The sequence below is a fragment of the Sinocyclocheilus anshuiensis genome, unplaced genomic scaffold (genome assembly GCF_001515605.1).
Source record: "Sinocyclocheilus anshuiensis isolate Anshui unplaced genomic scaffold, SAMN03320099.WGS_v1.1 scaffold1562, whole genome shotgun sequence".
Taxonomy (NCBI): Eukaryota; Metazoa; Chordata; class Actinopteri; order Cypriniformes; family Cyprinidae; genus Sinocyclocheilus; species Sinocyclocheilus anshuiensis.
The window spans coordinates 32593-55143 of record NW_015542414.1 but is presented as its reverse complement, the minus strand read 5'-3'; the positions used below and the strand labels follow the sequence as shown (position 1 = coordinate 55143).

The window sequence follows — 22551 nt, the reverse complement described above, 5'->3', positions numbered from 1 at the left end:
AATCTCCATCACCTGCGTGCTTTCACATTGAGCAGCATTAACTACACAGAGCCGTTGTTCACTGATGAGCTGCGCAAAAAATCGCGCGAATATGAACGTGGTTTAGCGCAGCTCGTCAGTGAACAACGGCTCTGTGTAGTTAATGCTGCTCAATGTGAAAGCACGCAGGTGATGGAGATTTACCGCTGATTACAGAACCGGCTTTCTGACAAGATGCGCGTTAAATATCGCATGCGATTAATCGTGCAGCCCTAATTCAAATAGAAAAGTTATTGTAAAAAAATATTATAATATTTCACAATATTACGCTATCTCTCTCTCTCTCGCTCTCTCGCTCTCTCTCTCTCTCTCTCTCTCTCAGTTGATTAGTTAATTTTCAAATGCTAAAATATATTGATATATGAAGGAATTTTGATACTTTGCCTATCAAACATTAGTATCACGTGTTTATAGTTAATGTGATGAGCTGCACCTGTGGTTACTCTGATAGTGTGAACGCACCCATGCATTCAATAAAAATTGACTAATGAAATTAGTTCTTGTCACATAGCTCATAGTTCTCAATTTGCACATGACATTAGCTTTGATGTGTTGCTGTTCAGTGTTTCTTAATCATATTCCTGGAGGAGACCCAACATAGCACATTTTGGATGTTTGCTTTATTTGACACACTCAGTTCCTGGAGCGCTCTTCTAATGAGCTAATCGCCGGTTCATGTGTGTTCAAACCTGAATTGTATAGTAAAAAGATGCACTTTTGGGGGTCTTCAGGAATCATGCTTGAGTTGAGAAAAGCTGATCTAATGCAACAAGACGTTATCAGTGTATCCAAATGTTTTCAAGGCCTGTATGTCAGACTGGCACGAGTAAATGAAGTCCTTTCATTTAGTCATTGTCAGAAGGCTGTAGTGTTGATATGAGTGCACTCAAATGGCTGTGTAAATACTAAAGTTCACTTTGTGCACACTCACACCCAGACACACCCACACGTCTGACTCTTAGCTGATCATTTGGTCCACCTGCTGCTTTAAATGAGGCTGCATTGTGGATTTTCATGGAAAGGACATTCGTTCCTAAAGCTTGTTTGTGTCGATAACTTTAAAGCATGTCTTATAATAAATGATTTACTGAAGCAAAAGGTCTTTTGCCAGATCTCTGATAGTTGTTATAGATATACTGTATGTGATATTGTGGCCTTAACATATGGTTCGAGTCGTCCTGTAAGTCTGTGTGCTTTCATTGTCCACTGGGTGAAGATTACAAGTCTGACACTTAGAAAAGTAATGGCACACTTCTCCTTAAGCCACATGACCTGAGGTGCATTTAAGCACAAATGGGGTGGAACCGGATGCGTGCCAAAGATTAATTGTTTAAATAACTAACTTTATGTTTGAGAAATGGTAATGCTTGCCTAAGCAAGCAACTCTAAAAGAACTATCACATTCTTAACTCTTGGACTACCATTGACTAGTAAGGCAATGTTTTCTTCATCTTGGTCTTTAAAGAGTTATTTGGTTGTTACTTAGTTCTTGATGTCACATTAAAGTTTTTTTTTTCAGATTAGTGTTTTGGTTGCATTATTTCATGATTAGTTCATGATGTCAATCCATCAGTTGGGCTTAAGCAATACGAGGGTTTCTCTGTAACAAGTTCAGATCACTTCTACATGTCACTATGCATTTGAAAAAAAAAAACATTGTTGGAAAAGAAACACATTCAGTTTTTTTTACCTGTTTGATACTCCACAAGTCACATTGTATCTCTGGTTTTTTTTTTGCTTTGCAGGCCATCTTTGAAATCATCACGTCAGAATATTCCTACCTGCACAGTTTAAGCATCCTGGTGTCTCATTTTAAGGACAGTGCAGATTTGAAAAAGACCATGACAACAACAGAACACCATCATCTGTTCTCCAACATATCCGTCATCCAGGACGTCAGCAAACGGTACAAACATTCACTTATGCTCTACATTTTAATATGGATCAAACAGTACAAAGATCCTCTTTTGTTATAAATTCTAATAAGGATCATGATATGCCATCCATTCAAAAATGAAATCTAGAAAATATATTTTGGTGGGTTTTCAGAAGTGGGGAGGCCGCACACACACACACACTATGTAAAGTTAATGAATGAAAAGGATTAGTAATGCACATTTCTGTTGAAATTCTGTGAAATGGATGTAAACATTGTAAAATATGGCAAGCAGAGTGTAACTTATTGATAGATGAAAAAAGTCTAATTTGCCTAAATATTTCATTAAAGGATTAGTTCACCCAAAAATGAAAATTAGCCCATAAATTACTCACCCTCAAGTCATCCTAGGTGTATATGACTTTCTTCTTTCAGACGAATCCAGTCAGAGTTATATTAAAAATTGTCTTTGATCTTTCAAGCTGTTTCATGCCACTCAGCGGGTGTTGCATGCATCAGTCCAAAAGCAGTTAAATAAGAAGCACCCATCCATAGGTGAGTAATTTATGGGCTAATTTTAATTTTTGGGTGAACTAACCCTTTAACAACTTGAGGTGCATGTATGAATTTGCATGTTATTATTTATTTTTTTTTAATCCATACAGTGGAGCTTTCTGTGCATGTGCAGAATGTATCAAATCATTATTAATGTTATTTTTTCAAGTATGGTGTCTTAAGAGGTGGTCACACAAGACTTTGAGCACCGCAACGGTCCTTGATACAGTCTACTCCACTTTCTGCAATGATACAAACAAATGTGTGTTCTTTTAATTCAGCTAAGAGCTCACACTACAATTAATCACAGGTCACATGTCAGAATTCACCAAACTTGAACTCTGGAAGGCAGGGAAATGCGAATTAAGCTCGTGTTTCTGGTCTCCGGCACGTGCATACATATGAATGGAATGCAAAATGTAGTCTGACCGTCCCTTAAATGCAAAGCCTTGTAGATAAACTACTGATATTAGAAAGTAGTTAAAGTTTTTATGCAAATCAAGAGATTTCAATTATAGTGATTTAATTAGATTTTTATTTGATTTGCGCACGTCACTTTCATCTGTGACAGTCAGACAAGTTGCAAGTTAAACCGTGTATCATGTTGTGGCTCCTAACAAAGTTATCAGACAACTGGCCAGGGTTGCCAGGTCTGCATAACAAAACTACCCCAATCGCGTTCTGGGGGAAACTGGCTATCAAAATCACTCCAAAATTTCATTCCGGAGACTAAAAAAAACAACCTGTGGCAACAGAATAAAAGAAGCCCAGATCTGCAGGACTTGGCAAAACTGCAACTGGCCAATATTTACTCAGTACTTTAAGTCATTTGGTGCTTGATGGGTGCTAGTCTATATCATGCATGACAGCTGTAGATACAAAACTACTGTGTTATATAGTGTATCATTAATAGTGGAATTATGGGTTCAGCTCCTTTCTGAGCCAGATTTAAGAAAAAGCTGGATGCAAGATCACACATGAGCTTTCAGCAGATGACTGCTGGATGTGTTCAGACTCGCTGGTTAAACTGGTTAAGCAGCTTGCCTCTGCCTGGATTCATGTTTCTCAAAACAGGGGCTTTCACACATTTACAATGACACTTTATACCTGTTTCTCAGAAACTGTGAATGCGTGGTTCTTCTGGAGACACTAAGCGGTGTGGCTCTAAAATAGGCTGAAGTATAGTGGCTCTAATGTATGCTAAAGCTTTCAGAACATGTTGTGTCATGCGGTTTGGTCTTGTTTATGAAACAAGCACACTAAATGAGCTGGAGTGTGGGAGCGAGGCCTTCCAGTCTGGGAGTTGCCGTTAGGGCTGGGAAATAACAGACTCGAAACTTTCTGTTTGATAGGAGCTTATGGAGAAAGTCTTGCATACGGCTGGGGTTAAAGTGAATCTTTGTATTTGTGTATTTGCCATACTTAAAAAAGGCAAGTCATTTGTGAAAATGTGATGTTAAAGTTAACCAGTGGTCCATTCTTCTCAAACTAAGGTGAACAGATTTCTGAAATGGAAACCAGAGACATTTTCTAGAGGTCAAAATGTCATTAAAATCTCCAAGTCACCAAAAATCACAGTAACGGTGGGTGACAGTCCAGAAAATTAGAGATATGATGAATCATTTTATTTTAAAATGCTGTAGAGTTTCCCCAAACTGTTAAATAAAGTGTGAGCAGCAGAGAGTTGCATGATGGTTTTGCGCCCCCTGGTGGTCTGTTCAAGTCAGATGGCGCTGTTTACGTCCTAGTATTTCCTTTTGTCAGCTGCCTAAAATAAATAATCAAATACATTTCCACTGCATTGATCATATAACGTTTTTATTCTTAAATGTGGAATTATTTAGACATGGTTTGCAACAAAGAATGGCATAAATGACCACATATGCTCTCTAATGTTTCTTAGGTTTTTTGAGGATCTGGATACGCGTCACCAAAAACACCCTGTGATCAAGGACATCAGTGATACAGTGAATAAATATGCGACTCAACATTTCGAGCCGTACATTGTGTACTGCGCCAATGAGACCTTCCAGCAGAGAACGCTCCAGAAACTCCTGTAAGCACCGATACACACAGTACCATCTAAAATAATGAACGGATGCTAACAAAGCCGTTTTGATTGGTTAATAGGAATTTAAAGTGACTTGTGGTTCGTTTTTGTGTTTTAGGTCAAGTAACAATGTGTTTCGAGAAACTCTGAAGCGGATTGAAGGCAGTGAAGCATGTGGAGGTTTGCCCATGATCTCCTTCCTCATCTTACCCATGCAGAGAATCACTCGTCTGCCACTTCTTTTGGATGTAAGAGACACAATCCTCCTGTTAAGCACAGGTTTAAATTGGGCATCTAAGTCATCCAACCTGGAGTTCAGGTCTGCCTCTGCTCTAATGCTGCCTTTAAGTTCTTTTGGGAGTTTGGAAATTGGAATGAAAATTATAGCTAGTAAACACTACCAGAAGTTTGGAAAAAAATGTTTTATTTATTTATTTGAAAGAAGTATTTTATGCTCATTGAGGTTGCATTTATTTATTTGATCATAATAATGGAGACCGCAATACTGTGAAATATTATGACAATTTAAAAGAACTGTTTTCTATTTTGCTTTAAGATGTAATTTATTGCTGTGATCAAAGCTGAATTTTCAGCATAATTACTCCAGACGTCTTCAGTGTCACGTGATCCTCATTCTAATATGCTGATTTTAATTATTATTGATGGCCAATTATTAATCATTGTTCTTATTATTAACAATGTTGAAAACCGTTGTGCTGCTTAATATTTTTGAGGAAACCATTTTTTTAATTTAATACTTTTATTCAGCAAGAATGTAATAAATCAAAGACTATATAGAACACAGACATGTATAGGTAGATGCCTCATTAGCGACTGTTTTTATGGGCCGCTATACGTAAGCCGTCTGCCATATTGTAACGGTCAACTTGACGTCATTCACCATAGTAATCACTGAATATTCGAAAGATGCCACAATCCTGGGGCCCGTTGCATAAACTGTTTAGACTAGTCTTAAAAAGTTAGTCATCTGATCAGGTCATATACTTTTTTAATTCAATTATAAAAAGGTAGATTGGTCTTATTTATATTGAAAAAGTAAGACTGATTACCCCTTGGCAACTGCTAGTTGGTCAAACTAGTTCTTAAGACACAGTCTTAACATGGTGGCTAAGTTTATGCAACTGGCCCCTGCACAGAACTGCTCAATGGCTCTGTGAGACCCTACAGTATGGTGAATGACGTCAGGGATGGGTAAATGCAGAGCACTAATTCCAAGTATGGGTCACCATACTTGGCCACATGTCATGTCACTTTCACTTCACTTTCACTTTAAGTTGACCGTTCCAAGATGGCAGCCGCATCTACATGCCTGGAGCCGTCGAATGGGGCGTCTATACATATCTATGCTTGCATGCCCGAGAGGCGTTTCAAAGATGGCCTGAGTGTAGAGTGACATGACTTGTCTTAAAGGGACTTTGAATAAATTGATCAAACATGAGGGTCAACACATTATGCTATATAATGCTACAAAAGATGTCTATTTCAAATTCATTGGAGAATCCTGATGAAAAAATATATCACAGTTTCCACAGAAATACGTAGTAAGAACTGTTTTCAACAATGTTAATAAGAACCATTATTAAGAATTGAACACCAGTAATTTGTGATGATAAACTAGCGCCAAAACTGAGTGGCAAATTAGCATATTAGAATGATTTCTGAAGGATCATGTGACACTGAAGTTATGACTGATAACTAAAAGTTATTTTAAAATGTAATAACATTTCAAAATGTTACTGATTTCACTGTATTTTTGATCAAATAAACGCAGACTTTAAAGCATTAGAGACTTTAGATGGGTAGTGTACCTGAAGAAATGGTTTATAAACTATTTTTTTGTGTGGAAATTATTCGACAATTTACGTAAGCATGATTTTATGAATGCATTTTTCTGCTGACGTTTTAGAAGTGAGGTGTGCCTTATGTATTTTGTCATTCACATTTCGCCACAGAGAATGATTTTGTCAAAGCCTTTGTTAAACTGGTTAAATATTTTTGCATTGCAAGCATTATTGTGTAATAACTATACAGTCAACATTCATAATTACAACTTAAACTGTATTAACAAAAATAAATGCAAAAGTACTAGGAGCATCAGCTTGTGTCGGCATCAGGTTAATATACAAGTGAATATCGAAGAGAAATATAAAGATTTTTTAATATGCAATCCAATACAAAATTTATAGGCACGTTAGGAATCTGAGGCTCAACTGGTAATTACAGTGATGCACATGACTGCATGACACACTTGCCTGTAATTTTCCACTGAACCTAAAGAGCTTGACTAGCTGGTTCAGGTGTGTTTGATTGCTTCTAAACCGGTAGATCTGGCACTGAAACCTTGTACTGAAATTGTGTTTTATATTTTGTCTTTCCACATCGACACAGACCATCTGTCAGAAGACCCCTAAAGAGACTGCTGAATACTTTGCTGCCTGTTGGGCTTTTAAAGCTATCAGTAAGGTATGCTGCTACTCACTATAGATCATAAAACGACACTTTTCAAAACTAGTTGATCTGGTCGTCTTGATGGTTACTTGACGAGTAGGTTGGTTTCTGCAAGATCAGTAACAAAGTGTTTTGTGGTGCACCACTATTTCAGTTCAACAAAACCTCAGAGGTTAAGGAATGATATTACACTTCTGTAGAAGCCACAGTACACACAAGTGTGATTGCAACATACATACTGTATATTATATTATTATTCAGGAATGTTTTAGTAGCACAAACGCAGTTTTTCACAGCTGTTCTAAATGTTTTCTCCCTTTACTCCTGTCAGCTGGTGAAGCACTGTAATGATGGAGCGCGGAGGATGGAGCGGACGGAGCAGATGTACACCATCCAGAAACAGATGGAGTTCGGCAAGATCAAGGTACGTGTTGATAAAGGTCGCTGATAAACGTTACTTTGAATTTGAGAGGCATGTAAAGAACGCCGTTTGCAATATCTGACCCAGATGAGGCCTAGATTTGAGGTATTTTATCCATAAGAAAATAAATATTTCAAGATTTAATGAATTTACTGTGGATAAATTAATTATTAAATTAGTGAGTAAATACAGAGTTCTGGCATGAAACTCTAGATGGCGCAGGTCTAGCTCAATCTGACCTGGCGACATCATTGTCACATGGCACAGCTGATTGGTTCTCTCCTGTATCGGTAGCCAATGAGCTCGCTGCTCAACATTCAAATACCTGGCTTTTGTTTGCTGTAGCAGTTGCAGTGCACTTCAGAAACCCTCCACCTTCCCCAGCTCCATCTGTATAGATCTGCTATGAGGTGATTCATGTATGCTATATGGGGGTTATTCATATATGTTATATGTGCAGCAGCAGTATTTCTTACATGCTTACAGCAGCATGTTGTGGATGTATTGGCAGTAGCCAGTCTCGGACATGCTCTGCCGCAGCAGCAGCGTAGCAGATCTATTCCGCCAAGACCAAATACAGTAACATTGTCATGTACATTACCATGCCAATCCCTCCGAGAGTAGTCATGACAGAAATTAGTTTATTCATCTGGAATGAATTGGATCATAAAAAGTGTATATTTACATTCCAGCTTTTTGGAGTCAAGTCAATTTGCCTTTATTTCTATGCCGCTTTATACAGTACAGATTGTGTCAAAAGCAGCTTCTCAGTGATAGACAGAAAAACAACACAGTCAATTATGGAAATTTATAGGGTTGCAAGATAAATCATATTTAAATCTTTTTTTTTTTCAATTTATTTACCATAATCATCTACGATATTTGAAAAACTTTCCATTTTAATTTGGCATTTGCGTTATCTTGCATTGGTTGTGGTTGACTGATGTCAAGAGTTCAGGTAAGAGTGAAACATAAGAGCAAGATATTTTAATGGACGATTGCAAAGGAAAAACGCACAGACCAGGGATGTGTATTAAGCTAGAAAGGATTATTTCTCAGCGTTTTGTGTTTGTATTTAAATACTTGTTTATGTATGTTTTTAGCCCTTCCCATTGGTGTCGTCATCCCGCTGGCTGAAGAAGAGCGGTGAGCTGGCGGTGTACACTGACGATCTCAGCATTTTCAGGAAGGCTTTCAGCTATAAGAGCTACTATCTGTTCCTCTTCAATGATGTGCTCATCGTCACCAAGAAAAAGAGGTCAGACCTGTGATGCTGTACAGTCTCTTACTGCACAACAGCTGACCTTATTGTAAAGTGTTACCATTTAACTTATTACAGTACAAATTATGGCTGATAGTACTTGCGGTTCAACAGTCAAGCCTATTGCATTGTAGGATACATTACACAGTGATCTGACAAATGCAGTAAGTCATCCGAGTATTCTGGGTATACAGAACATTTGCATCAAGTGTACAGTATTCATACACTATATAAAAAAAAATTTAAAAAAAGGAAAGTACATAGCCGACATCTTGACTGCTGTATCCAGTCAGTGGGGAGCAAACTTCATTGGCTTAATTTCATGAGTATATTGCATAACTGATGTCTGAGCTGTGATATTAATAGTGTCAATAACACTCTGTTTATCTAGCGAGGAGAGTTATGTCGTGTTGGACTACGCCACTGTGGACAAGGTGGAGGTGGAGGAGGAACTGACAGATTCCAAACTCAATCTGAAGCTGCTGATGAATCCCAACAGCGATGGCCGAAGTGAACAGATACTCGTGGCAGAAAGCAAGTAAGATAGCCATGAAATACCCGTTTGTTAGCAGGCGGAGCTGTTCTTTTAAACACAAGCTTTGTGTATGTGTTTTTGTTTAGTATCAGTTAGGGCTGCATGATTACGACAAAAAACCTAATTGTCGATTATTCCCTTGAAATTGTAATTGCGATTATTAATTACGATTATCACAATTTACATTGAATGATGTTTATACCATTGTTTGATGCAACTGCATGCCGTATTTTTATATGAAAATAAACAAGATGAAAACACTCTTACTGAAAAACCTTTAGTGCTTTTCTATAGTATTAAGCCTCAAATGTCAAATATACATCGGATTGGTTTCTTCTTTCAATTATAAAAAAGGAAAAATATGAATGGTATTATAATGTTATACTAAAACTAAAACAATGGAAAAACCCTTAAGATAACATGTAGAAAGAAAAAAACATATCTTAAGCGTGCAGAATAACGTAAGTGGACTTTGAAACGATTAATTGCCGCTTTGAACGATTACGTAATTGTGGCATCCATAATTGTAATTGCGATTAGAAATTCAATTAATTGTGCAGCCCTAGTATCAGTATTTGCTACATCAGGCTTTTATGGCTCATATACTATGATATAGGAGATTATGAAAAAGAAAAAAAAACACCAATACATCCAGTACTGTCTTAGTACGAGATTATATTTAAATGTTTCGTTTCATGATCAATGCTCTGTAGTTTTTATTGAGGGGGGAACATAATTCATTGATGATTGGGAGATGAACAAATAGACGTTCCTCAAAAGCCTGACATATTATATTTGATACATTTTAACATGACTTTTCTTTCAAATTATGCATGGATAATCAAGTAAACCTAAGTTGCTTCACTTCACAGTCATCTTGAAATATTACCAAAAATATAGTTGTTTGCTTCAGTAATCAGTAAAGATTTCACAGCAAAAAGACACGTGTACCACAACCTGAAGGGGACATTTTTTATAATTATACTATTATATTATATCAGGCCTATTACTTGTTAAAGATGGCAGAAGGCATGAAGTAGATTGTGTTTTTCAGCTATTTTAATTATGCTGACAACAGAAGGCTTTATAAGGTAATATCGCTTACTAAACATGTCTGTGTAAAGTTATATGCACGATTAAAACTTTTCATAACCATGTAAACCACTTCATTATATTGAAAATGACTGGTTTACATATCACAGTAGTTGCACTGAAAAAAGGACAACTAACAGCGCATCCCTGCAGCGCAGCTGACACAGAATAGAGCGTACGCTGCTTGCGTTCAGTGGTTATTCTCCAAAATGGTGATGCGGAGAGACACAAAGGAGACGAATTGTTGAATAAAGTCGTTATTTTTGTTTTCTTCACGTACAAAAAGTATTGTCGTCGATTCACAACGTTACGGTTGAACCACTGATGGCAGATGGACTATTCTGATGCTCTTCATACTTTTCTGGACCTTGACAGTGTAATTTACTTGGCAGTCAATCGGACAGTCACAAGCCTCCCGGTTTTCATCCAAAATATCTTAAATTGTGTTCAGAAGACAAAGAAAGCTTTTACGGGTTTGGAACGACATGGAGGTAAGTGATTGACAAAATTTTCATTTTGGGATGGAGTGTCCCTTTAAGTGCTACTTTAGTATTTAGTGTTTTTGCCACATTTACTGTTGTAAGTGATGGATTTTCCTAGATTCTGATGGATTATTGTTCTGAAATGCTTTTAGGCTGGACAGAGCTCGATGGGTCACAGCACTGCAGGATGTCAAAAAAACCAAGAGCATCGCTAATGATGGTGAGTCTGATCCGTTCATTTGTCATTAAAATAGCCTTGCAACGTAAATTTTGCGCACTTCAATTCACATCTTGGAAACCACTTAGCAAGTTAAGATATATTATTGCTAACACTTAATTTTGTTTGGGCATCCAAGACTTGCCTCAATATGAAGCTACCAAAGCCTATATGCCAAAAGCACCCGATGAGCTGAGCCTGCAGCAGGCAGAATTGGTCATCGTTTCACAGGAAGTGGAAGGTAAATATGGAAGCTTTCTTTGTACATTTCTGAAATGGTGTGATTGAAATGATTACAAACCAGTTTAACCCTCCAGAATAACAAGTATGGCTGTATCCAGAATCACACTGAGAGTAGGTACTTCTTTTTGAGTGAATAAAAAACAAAATCCTTCATAGTATGAGTAATCTGGATATAATACATCTGTCATGTTCTCATTGTAATGTAACCTAACAGCGTCAGTTGTGACACGTCTCTGCTATTCACAAACCCTCTCCCATAGCCTTGTGGCATAGTAAAGTGTCTTATTAAATGTGTACTTCAGAATATTGCTGGAAATAGTCATTTGGGTACTTTTGTTAACTACCGTTTTATGAATACTATGAATTCAGACATACTGCTATATAACATGAATGCTATCTGTGTGAGGACCGCTCAGACTCTACATTAAGCGTCACGGTTTCCACGTCAACAACACTTTTTCTTGTTTGTAAGTTGCTCTGGATAGGCATTAACTAAATTAATGTATGTAAATATTGAAGAATTAGGTCAGTGTGTAAGTCCGTCTTGCCATAGGCTGGTGTCATGGAGAGCGGATGAGAGATGGCGAGAGGGGCTGGTTTCCTGCCAGCTGTGCCACTCAGATCACAAACCGCGCCGCCATGGAGAACAACATACAGCGTATGGAGCGACTGCGCAAGGAGACCGATGTCTGAGCGGACTGTCTCACTCCACTGAACATACTGTACTTCTGACACTGAAGGACACTCAGTTTACAGAGATACTAGTGATTTTAAACAAGCGCTAGTAATGTGAATTACAAAACTTTCTACAGACCTCATGAACTGTTAGTTCACAGCAAACACCACTCGTACAAGAGGAACTGTTTCTGGTTTTTATTTCAGCTTGCCTGTGTTAAAATTCATGTTTGGATACATAAAAAGTTATTTAAAAATGTCAAACTGACCAGATATCAAATTACTTTTAAAAACCATTTGGTGTAAAAACTTAAGACCGATTTAGAAAAACATCTGCCGTTTCCCCAAAACTTTTAGCTGTCACATAAAAACAATGGAAAAAGAAAATAGGTCTGCATAGAGTCTGCAGGCAATTGGTGGTAATCTGGTCGAAATGCATTTTGCAAGCTTACACGATCGAAGTCATATCTGTTTCTTATTGCTCAGATCTTTGATGTTTCTTCTTGACAAAACTGCAAATGCAAACAAACAAACAAAACAAAAAGAGGTTAGCATGCTTAAAACCGCTTCTAAAATCTATCAATCAGTAGCATAAGCACAAGAGTGTGCCAGACCAGAGGGTCTGCTAAATCAAATCCACTGCATTATCATCTAGCCTTCCATCAATGAAAAGTGCAAACTGAATCTGAAACATCCATTACCTAGAGTCCATCCCCTCCCATTCTACTGACACACAATTATGTGCTGATAAAACGCCACAAATCCAAATATAAAGCAAACTTCATGAAAACATCCAAGTCATAGCTCACCCAAAAGGGCATACAAATTACACTATTTTTGTGTTACAAATGTTCAATTCTTTTAAAGTACATTTGACAATTTTGCACTGTTATAGTAAAATTACAATAAATTTTGGAAGCGGCACGAAAAGAAGAAAAAAATACCAACATTGCCATGATGTATAAATACTTTATAAATGATTTTACACAAAGTAATAGGAATTCCACGGTGAATATGTGCTTAATTGTTATGAAAATGAAGGCAAAGTGAAATAAATCTTAATGCTTCAACAAATAGGCTTTATTTTCTTAAAGCAAATAATATAATTCAACATTTTGTTTTGGGTGTCAAATGTGACCTGGATGTGCTCTGCAAAGGTTTCATGAGATTTAAAAAAAAAAAAAAAAAAAAAAAAAGCTTAACGACTAAGAAAATATCTACAGGACTGACTCATGACTGGTTTTCTAAGAAAGCACGCTACTGTCAAAAACACAATATACTTGATAAGCAAGTCTGTTCATTCACATGCAATGACAGCAGCACCCACCCGGCCGGATGGTCCAGATGTTCAAGCCGGTGGTGGTTAATCCGCTCCGCCCTGTTCGGCTTCGGGAGCGGCTGATTTGTCGGCTGATGCGTCAGCTGCCTTGCTGTCCTTGCCGTCCTGAGGCTTGCTTGTCTGGGGCCGTCTGCGGCGGTAGTTGAAGTTGCGGCGGTAGCGGCGCTGACGGGGTTCCTGGTTCTGCCCACCCTCGCCCTGGTTCTCCTTATCATCCTCCTCCCCTTCCCGCACCGGCCGGGGACGTGGGGGTCCCCTGCTGGATAGACACAGTGATGTTAGGAACAGTGTACACTGATGATGGTGAATTGCTCACAAAGCTTAAAATATCCAACAAATCTAAAGGATCAAATAAGAGAAACGGCTCCAAACAGCAAGATGCTGTAGAGCAGCGGTCACCAAACTCGGTCCTGGAGGGCCGGTGTCCTGCAGAGTTTAGCTCCAACTTGCCTCAACACACCTGCTTGAAAGTTTGAAGTATACCTAGTAAAAGCTAGATTAGCTGGTTCAGGTGTTTAAATAGGGTTGGAACTAAACTCTGCAGGACACCGGCCCTCCAGGACTGAGTTTGGTGACCCCTGCCGTAGAGGGTCCATCAAGCTCTCAGTGGACTGTCAATCAAAGAACCAGCTGTTAAAGGGACTAGAACTTAGCAAAAAAAATGACACTGTATTTATGTAAAACACCTTGATTAAAGCACCATGATTTGATCATATTATTGTATTGATGTATAAAAATGTGTACTGCTGTTGTTACAAAAACATTAATATGCAAAATACCATGCAGACTTGAGCAAACATTGACCCAACTACATTTTTCCTACAGAAATGACAGTATTTAGGACAGAGTTCCTCAAATCCGGTCCCGAGTTTAGCTCAAACCCTGATCAAACTCACCTACTTGAAGTTTTCCAGTAACTCTGAAGACCTTGACTAGCTTTCTCAGGTGTGTTTGGTTAGGGTTGGAGCTAAAGTGTTAGGGCAGTGGCCTTTCCAGGGCCAGATTTGAGGAACCCTAATTTAGGAGATTTGGCAGCCAAACTAAAAGGTATTCACAATATTACTCAATTGCAAATATTGTGAATACTTGAAATCTCGCTCGACCCTAACTGCAGTCTTGCTCAGCCTCACGTCTGCAAATACGACATGCAAACCTTGCTCTGAACCTTGCTCGGAAGCCTCTGTAGTAGTTCTGCCTCATTGGTTTGTTGCCCTGGTCTGGACCACCTTGGTTTTCATCACCTTCCCCACCCTAGAAGCCAAGAAGAGCATATCTCAGGCAAAAAGCTTCTAACAACATACATTTTGTTTCAAAATACTATATAATGTTGTATTTAATTCATGGATTCAGATTCGTCAGCCTACCTCTGTCATTTCTCCTCTCTGGGGTGTGTTGGAGTATGGGGGGCGTCTGCTGTAACGCCTCTGCACAAAGTATGGTGGGTAGCGCCGTCTGCCAGGGTAAGTGGGTCTACGCTGCTGTTGCTGCATCTCACCCTCGGGGGAGTTTTCTTCCTCTTCCCCCTTCTCCCGTGTCTCTCCGTCGCTCTGATAGTTCTCCTGGTAGTCACGAGGGGGGGCCCTCCTGCGTGGGTACCGCCTATATCGGTTCCTGTCAGCCGCATACTTACTGCCCTGCACAGGAACGCCACCCGGGCCAGTAACATTGGCTGCCTCGGCACCCTGAAAGAATTAAGACAAAATGTATATCGAATATCTCCTAATTCAATAGACACACACATTTCGTTTTGATAATGGACGCAGAATGGAGGAATTTCCTGGAAGTCACTTTGAAAAGGCTGCTGTACAGTAGTCTGGGCAGAAATGTGATATTTAATCAATATCCCTTTAATGCAATTTATGAAAGGAATTCAACTACTTTTACTCCGGATCTACTAAGAATTTTTTTTTAGCACTTTTAAGGAAGCAACACCCAATAAATAGCCCTAACTACACATTATCAGTCAAATCTATGATCATTTTTATTAATGCTTAGCATATTTGAGATTAAAGTCGAATTATAAAATAAACAGAAATATTAAAATGATGTAGTGACCAAACAAATATAAAAGTAACGCCAATATAGGTCACATTCTGCTTATTCAAGAAACTTCATAAGGAGTTCACATGTACGATGGACACTTAAGGTCCAAAAAATTCAGTCAAGATTCTATAGAAATTCAGACAATTTGTGTGTACAAAAGTCAAGCATTTAAGTCAAAAGCTTTAAAGATGTCCAAACTTTTGACTGGTAGTACATAAAAAAAAATAATACATTGTTCCATGCACAATAAGAAGCTTTAATGGATACCATGAAAATACTTTTTTGTTTTTTAACACTAAAACAGTACAGATGAGCCTCATAAGTGTGGAACTAGTCGAACTCTAAACAACAAAAACTCAAGCTCACCTTCTCCCCTTCTACGACATCAAACTCCACAGTCTCTCCGTCCCCGACGCTACGAAGATATTTCCTTGGGTTGTTCTTCTTGATGGCGGTCTGGATACAAAGCACAAGCAATAAAAAAAAACACATCCCCCCCACAAAATGCTAGCATGCCAACATGGTGACAATTAAAGCAAATAATTACCTGGTGCACAAAGACATCTTCCTTTGTGTCATTCCTGCAAAAGTTCAGAGAGTGAAATGTTAATAATTGAGAACAGATGGAGAATAAACAAGCATGCAGTGTTGAACAGCAAGTTAAATATTTGAATAAATAGTAGCATGCTAGTGCAAGTCAAGTCTGGCTTTGTAAGCAGCACATAAAGGCTGTAATAGGATTGCGGATGTTCCCTGACCCACGTATCATATCAGAGTCTTTAGAGAATGTTATTTACCTGTTGATGAAACCGTAGCCATTCCTTACATTGAACCATTTCACTGTCCCCAGGACTTTTGTTGCTTCGAAGAGAAAAGATAAGAGTTTAAAACCACACAAAGATTGTTTTGAAATATTGTATGATATTCCCTTATAAGTGTTTTTAAGTAAAGCTACAACTATTGAAAGAAAGATGCATTAAACTAGCAAAGCCATTTAAAAGCCAATCCTTGGAGTTTTTTTTTTTTTTTACTTAAACATTATTATTCCTATTCTCAGTGGTGATTCTTATTACTGTAATACAGTAATTTTTTAATGGTAATGAATAATTGGGGGAAGTGTGGTTGATTGTCATGAAGATGCTGTCACAAAACATACATATACACGTATATACACATATATATATTTTGTGACAGCATCTTCATGACAATCAACCACACTTCCCCCAATTATTCATTACCATTAAAAAATTACTGTATTACAGTAATAAGAATCACCACTGAGAATAGGAATAATAATGTTTAAGTAAAAAAAAAAAAAAAACTCCAGTAAATGGGTTTGAAAATATAAAACTAGTTCTTGGGGACTCACCCTCAAGTTGTTCCAAACCTGTATGAGTTTCTTTCTTCTGTTGAACACAAAAGAAGGTATTTTGAAGAATGCAAGTTGCACAATGCAGTTGCTGGTAGCCATTGACTTCCCTAATATTTTCTTTTCATACTATGGAAGACAATGGCTACCAGCAACTGCATTGTTACCTGCATTCAAGATACCTTTTTTTGTGTTCAAGGGCACAATGTACTGTATTAATATAATTTTCTGTATTGTTTTTACAGGTGTTTTACCTGTATTTTGAATTTTGCACTGCATTGCGTTGTGTTTTAGAGTTAACAGAAAAGTCAGTAAAATTATTAAATAATGTTAAGTAAAAAAAAAAAAAAAAACTCCAGTAAATGGGTTTGAAAATATAAAACTAGTTCTTGGGGTGAAAGATGACCTGGTGTTGGTTACAAATCTCGTTTACGCTGTAGTTTATTAGTGCGCACATGCATTTGCCGAGTGTGGTGTTGAAGTAGGAAGTGATGCTGTTGAGATGCTAACTGCAGTTAGCACACTAGCATCAGCCATGTGGCCGAATCGGAGCCAAACTGTCTAGATTCTCCATCTTCACTACTCGCCACAAACAGGCACTACGAGAAGATATATTTTCGTTTAGATCTCGACTGACGGGTGATTAGTATTTGTGGTTAAACGCCCGAAGCGCTCGGAGTTTGCAGCAGCAGATAAGACAAAAGAAGCGTCCATCATCCAAACACCATGGCGGACATTTTATATGTGGGGTCGCGAGAAAGAGGCAGACGATCATTATCTATACGACTGTTACGAACTCTGAACTTTAAATCGCCTGCTGGCTGATGAGATCTCCAGGAGACGGCGTTGATGGTGTTAATAAGGACACGTATGCGCGACGCGTCAAACGCCCCGCTCTAACAAAGGGAGAGAGGGTTTGGTCTGGCTTATATTCGCTTTCCCCAAGAAACCAGCCTTCGCAATAATCGATGCTGATTCAGACCGACGCGGTCCTCACTGAACAGGACAGCTGGACTCGTATAAATGATACGCTGTAGGTGTTAAAGTCGAATGGCTAATCTGGGTCATCATATCACGATCAAGGCCAAGCTCAAGGATCTGTTTCATGGACCGTAAACATCGACGGCCTAAACAGTCAACAAATACATATACTGATATAATATAGTAGTCGTATCGGGGGTTTATGGGCAGTAAATAACGCTAGCGGCTCTCCAGAGTGAGAAGCGCGTTGAGACTCGTGTTGCCTGAAGCAGGCCTCGGACTCGAGCACGCGTCATGGCGGCTTTCAATTCGCACGCGGATGTGATGGAACGCGGCGCGCGAGCGAACATTTAAACCGACTGAGACCGTTTAACGTCTAAAGTTTAACGTACACGAGTCCTTAAATGTATGAAGTAAAGCAAGTACATAACAAAAACACTTGCCAGGTAGCCACGGGAATACAGTAGTAATATTAAATTGGTGGCTGAATAACGACACCACACAGTCGCAGTGAGGCCACACGCTTTCCCTAACGGAAAAATCCTTTAACGTTTCTGTTAAATTTGTATTGGGTCTTAAAGCACCGACGTATTAAAGAAATATATTCTTTTGAATGAACGAGTCCGCAGCCCGAGAGGACTGAGGTTTCGCTGACAGGCTTACCGATGACCTTCTTATCCTCCGCGGTAGCTGCGGCTGTCGGGCTGGATGGGCTCTCCGTGTCGGCGGCAGGCTGCGGCGGCTGCTGTGTTTCGGCCTCGCTGCTCATGTTGTTCTCTTGTTGGTAAAGCCGGCGGTGGCTCTCTAGTGTGTTTTCCCGGTTCTAGATGGTAACCTGGGCCGGCGGTGGTGGGGGCTGCTGCCTTCGGGCTCTCCGCTTTTCTTTCTCCGCTCCCGCTGCCGATCGAACTGGACGGACTGAGTGAAGATGCCGGACGATATTCTGTCACATCTCTCCACCCATCCCTCAATCCAATTGGTCGGATAAGTCAACGTCAATTATTTTACTGACGGTCATTGGTTGTATTTACTGTCAATCATATGGAAATATCATTACGTCTGGTCACGATTGGTTACATAAAGAATTAGCACGGCCCAGAATTCAAGACCCCATTTAACCTTGCCGACATACTAGCAAACTTATAACCCAAACATATACAACCCATATAACCAACAAAATTGACCAGAACGTAAAAATAATGCAGATTTCACATAGTTCTGAATCATTTATTATGAGCTTTTAAAAAGTGAATATATAAATATATATATATATATTCGTTCAGTGGCAGGCTTACATATTTTAAAATAAATAAAGGAAAATATTTATAAATCAGGTATGAAATATTGAGAGAACGGGCTTGGTACCTCTAGTTATATTTTTATGGTCTTATCTAGACATGCCAGTAAAGCTCCTTTGAATTGAACTGAGAAAGTACATGTATTCATTTACATAGGAGTATGTCTACTTTAAACTTATTCAACACTTAGCACTATTAAAATTTTATATAATTTTATTTATATAATATTTTATTCATCACTCAGCACGCTATTGCAATACTGTTTTATTGGTGCTTGTTGTTCCATTGTTTATTGTTATATTATAATCATGTTTTATAAAATTGAATTGAGAGAGCGCGAGATTATCAAAAGCAGTTTAGGAAATTGGTGTATATTTAAATACAAAGCTGTATACTTATCATTCATTAAACTCCCATTCATCTCAAAATGTCCTCATATTATACGGTCAAAACAGTTATTCTCTCTAGCATTCATTTCCAATGTGCAAAATATTTAACAGACAGCAAATCGACAGACAGAAATGAAGCAGGTATGAATAGCTTCACTATTAACCTGAATCAATCCATGACTTCAATGTAAATAAATCCCATCACTGACTTCCCCCACCGCATTATAAAGGAAGCACTCAATGACCATTTGAGACAGACCCACGCTACCCCCATGCCTTTTGTCATGTAAATATGTTTTTGGCACTACCATCGAGGAGACCTGGTTGAAGTGTGATTTTATTGTTAATGGTCCGGCCCTGTTGTCCCACACAAAGACGGGCTTTAACATTGACCCCAGAAGCCTCCCACCGAGTCCAAACTCTTCCTGCACTTCAGCTGAAAGAGCCCTTTTGTGTGCGTGGGACACGGTCCAAGAGATGGGGGAAGGGGTTTCTGGGTTAGGGTAGGCAGCAAGAAGAAGACAAAGGGAGTACAATCATAAGGAATTTGCATTAAGTGGCGTGTCCTTTAAGGTGTTGGCTCAGTATCATAAACTCGAAGCCCTTGACAATTCAGGAAACGTCTCTTGATTTCAATTCTCACTGAATCTGAAGTGAAATAAAAAATGTTACACAATGACTTAAAAAAAACAAAAAAACACGGGTCAACATTTATTAAGCTACAAGGTTAAGAAAACCCTCAACGGTCTTAAGGCCATTTCTAAAGGCTGATCAAAATAAAAGAATGTACAAAGAATACATGTTTCTGTCTTGAATGTTCAAGTTTGGTCATAAATGCAAATGTCGATAAAAGAAAGTCAGATGAGCTAATCGTGAAATCTGCTCTGAATCAGTGTCGAGTGCTAACATGCAAATTCTGCTGTGACTTACATTGTACAATATAAAATTACAAACTCATTCAACCAAGAATTTGTCACAAATAATCAGGCAATTCCACAAAAGTACCTATACAAAAATGACACGATTTGCAATGGAGATGATGATAAGTTAGTCGTCCGAAATGGCTTGTCTGTTTTCTTTAAAGCAAAGGTCACATGTCTTTTCTGATGTGTAATACATCACATCTCTCCACACTGGGCAACGACAATGGGCAGCTTAGGCTTGTTGTTGGGTCCTGTTGGTACATTCTGTATGGGAGAAAGAAGAAAAACATCAAAAAAATGTACCCAGATCACAGGTCTACATAGAATCTAACTAGGGCTGTCAAATCGATTAATTGCATCCGAAATAAAAGTTAGTTTACAAATAATATATGTAAGTGTACTGTGTAAATTTATTTATCTTATATATATATACTCAATAAACCGTAAGACATGTAGGCTAGCTGTCTGTGTGTGTGTGTGTGTGTGTGTGTGTGTGTGTGTGTGTGTGTGTGTAGTAGGGCCCTCTGACAACTAGAGGCAGACAAACACACAAGAGACAGACACACAATCTTTTTTTTTTTTTTTATCATTTACACCACAGGTTTAATGTACCATTTAATTAAAAACTGGGTCGCCGTCATAAAGACTCTACACTTTATGTACTTCCAAACCAATCATAACTCTTTACCATATTTGTAAGCGTTCCATGTGTGGTCCAACAATACACAGGTTTTTCAATGTTTTTATTTATTTATTTTTTCTTCTAATACAGATATTTATATAGCAGGGTGGTCAATGGCCGATATAAATAAAAGTCCCTACATACAAAGAAAGTAATATTATAATTTACAAATGACAAATCATTAATTCTCAAAATTCTAGAATAAAATTACAAATATTTCCACAGTATACTTACAATTCACTATAAGTATTTGATATAGCACATTTGCATTATGATGCTGTCAGAAGATGAGGAAAAGACACAAGGGGAGGAAGGACCGATGGCAGAAATTAAGTAAAATGAAATGGGCAAAAGTGATTATCTGGATTTACTAAGCATTATCATTAATGCACCCATATAGAACTTTTCAAAAACTCAATGTTTGGAGTTTGCCCTGTACACTCCACTATTTTCATGACCTTAGTGAAGGCATCCTGAACAGAACACCGACACTATTATCTAGATAGAAATATTGTTCGTAAACAATTATATTTCTAAAACAATTTCATATTAAAACCGAAATGAAGCAACAGCTTGTATAACTTGTTTATTATGCCATCAGTTTTTATTTAAAGGAGACATATTATGCCCCTTTTTACAATATGTAATATAAGTCTCTGGTGTCCCCAGATTGTGTCTGTGAAGTTTTAGCTCATAATACCCCACAGATCATTTGTTATATAATTTTGAAAATGCATATTTTGAGTGGAAGCAGAAACATGCTGTTTTCGTGCATGTCTCTGCTAAATGCAATGAGCTTCTGCTCCCACTCCCTTTTCCATAATAGGGCTGTGCCTTTACAGTTCGTACCTCAGATACTCTGCTAAAAAACACCTGTTTGGTTTTGATTATTATGTCTATAGTGCTGAAATCATAAACCATATTAGTTTAAACTTCTGATATACAGTTTTCTGAGCACACACATCCGAAGCACACGCACAGAAAGCGGCTGTCACAGCATGTGAGTACTAAACTAAGTTCTCATTCACACACAAGTTTACGTTAAAAACACATGAGTTACAAAAAACAGCCAGTTATGTCTGTGAAGGTAAACAAGCTGGGAAATAAATCGCTTGTTTATTTTAGATCTGTGTGGCAGCAGCAATATACAGTAAATAAATCAATAAATCCACTGCTGTCTTGTCTCCTCTGAGGCTGGGACTGTAAACAGTGTTCTGTGCTCATCTGTGCAGCCAAAGGCAGAACAGTTAGCGTGTTTTGCTCAAACCTTCGCCATGGCATTAGAACTGGTACACCGTTGTCCCTTGAAAAATCAAAATGACGGCATCGTGGGTGGAAACTTACAGATTAAGGGGCGGAAATATTATAATGAGATCCCTTTGCAACGTCACCAAGGGAGCGAAATCAGACGCGCTCGTTTTCTCAGACGCTTGCAGAAAAAGGCTTCCCAAAGCAAAGTTACTGGGTTAATCTTTTTCACATTTCCTTGGTTGGTAGATGCACCGGGGACCTGATTATAGCACTTAAAACCTGGAAAAGTAAGATTTTCATATGTTACCTTTAAATAGAACCTGTCTGACAAAGTGAAGCATGCTTAAAGAGCAGCAAATCA

At 38.4% G+C, this 22551-nt stretch overlaps 2 protein-coding genes across 6 annotated transcripts in view; one reads left to right on the top strand and one right to left on the bottom strand.

Moving 5' to 3' along the window:
• The window catches only part of LOC107693423 (rho guanine nucleotide exchange factor 16-like), an 18280-nt gene extending 6000 nt beyond the window's left edge, over positions 1-12280 (top strand). Inside the window, exons 6-15 of one of the 2 annotated variants that reach the window (XM_016492805.1) lie at positions 1785-1945; positions 4374-4526; positions 4639-4768; positions 6930-7004; positions 7321-7413; positions 8514-8668; positions 9063-9209; positions 10933-11000; positions 11137-11238; positions 11794-12280. In XM_016492805.1, the coding sequence (XP_016348291.1) occupies positions 1785-1945; positions 4374-4526; positions 4639-4768; positions 6930-7004; positions 7321-7413; positions 8514-8668; positions 9063-9209; positions 10933-11000; positions 11137-11238; positions 11794-11933 (1224 nt within the window). In that variant the 3' untranslated portion in view covers positions 11934-12280. Of the gene's footprint in view, positions 1-1784; positions 1946-4373; positions 4527-4638; positions 4769-6929; positions 7005-7320; positions 7414-8513; positions 8669-9062; positions 9210-10932; positions 11001-11136; positions 11239-11609; positions 11761-11793 lie in introns of those variants that run through there. The other variant, XM_016492807.1, reaches the window with a different exon arrangement.
• LOC107693424 (nuclease-sensitive element-binding protein 1-like) lies at positions 12127-18504 on the bottom strand. Of its 4 annotated transcripts, none has more exons than XM_016492808.1 (8): positions 18311-18504; positions 16095-16158; positions 15845-15878; positions 15664-15753; positions 14619-14936; positions 14408-14505; positions 13243-13513; positions 12127-12427 (listed from the first exon to the last, which is right to left on the bottom strand). In XM_016492808.1, exons 1-7 carry the CDS (start codon positions 18414-18416, stop codon positions 13279-13281), a joined length of 945 nt encoding a protein of 314 aa, XP_016348294.1. In that variant the 5' UTR covers positions 18417-18504; the 3' UTR covers positions 12127-12427; positions 13243-13278. The 4 variants fall into 4 exon arrangements, with proteins under 4 accessions (XP_016348294.1, XP_016348295.1, XP_016348296.1 ...); XM_016492809.1 differs by having other exon boundaries at positions 13243-13510; XM_016492810.1 differs by having other exon boundaries at positions 14420-14505.
• Positions 18505-22551: the final 4047 nt, after the last annotated feature.

What these genes read in the sequence shown, in the direction of transcription:
- LOC107693424 (XM_016492808.1), bottom strand. Translation starts at nt 18,416, where the DNA reads ATGAGCAGCGAGGCCGAAACACAGCAGCCGCCGCAGCCTGCCGCCGAC. An exon ending in GGAGGATAAGAAGGTCATCG is followed by an intron (nt 16,159 to 18,310) that starts GTAAGCCTGTCA and finishes TTCTCTTCGAAG; the next exon opens with CAACAAAAGTCCTGGGGACA. An exon ending in GGCTACGGTTTCATCAACAG is followed by an intron (nt 15,879 to 16,094) that starts GTAAATAACATT and finishes GAACTTTTGCAG; the next exon opens with GAATGACACAAAGGAAGATG.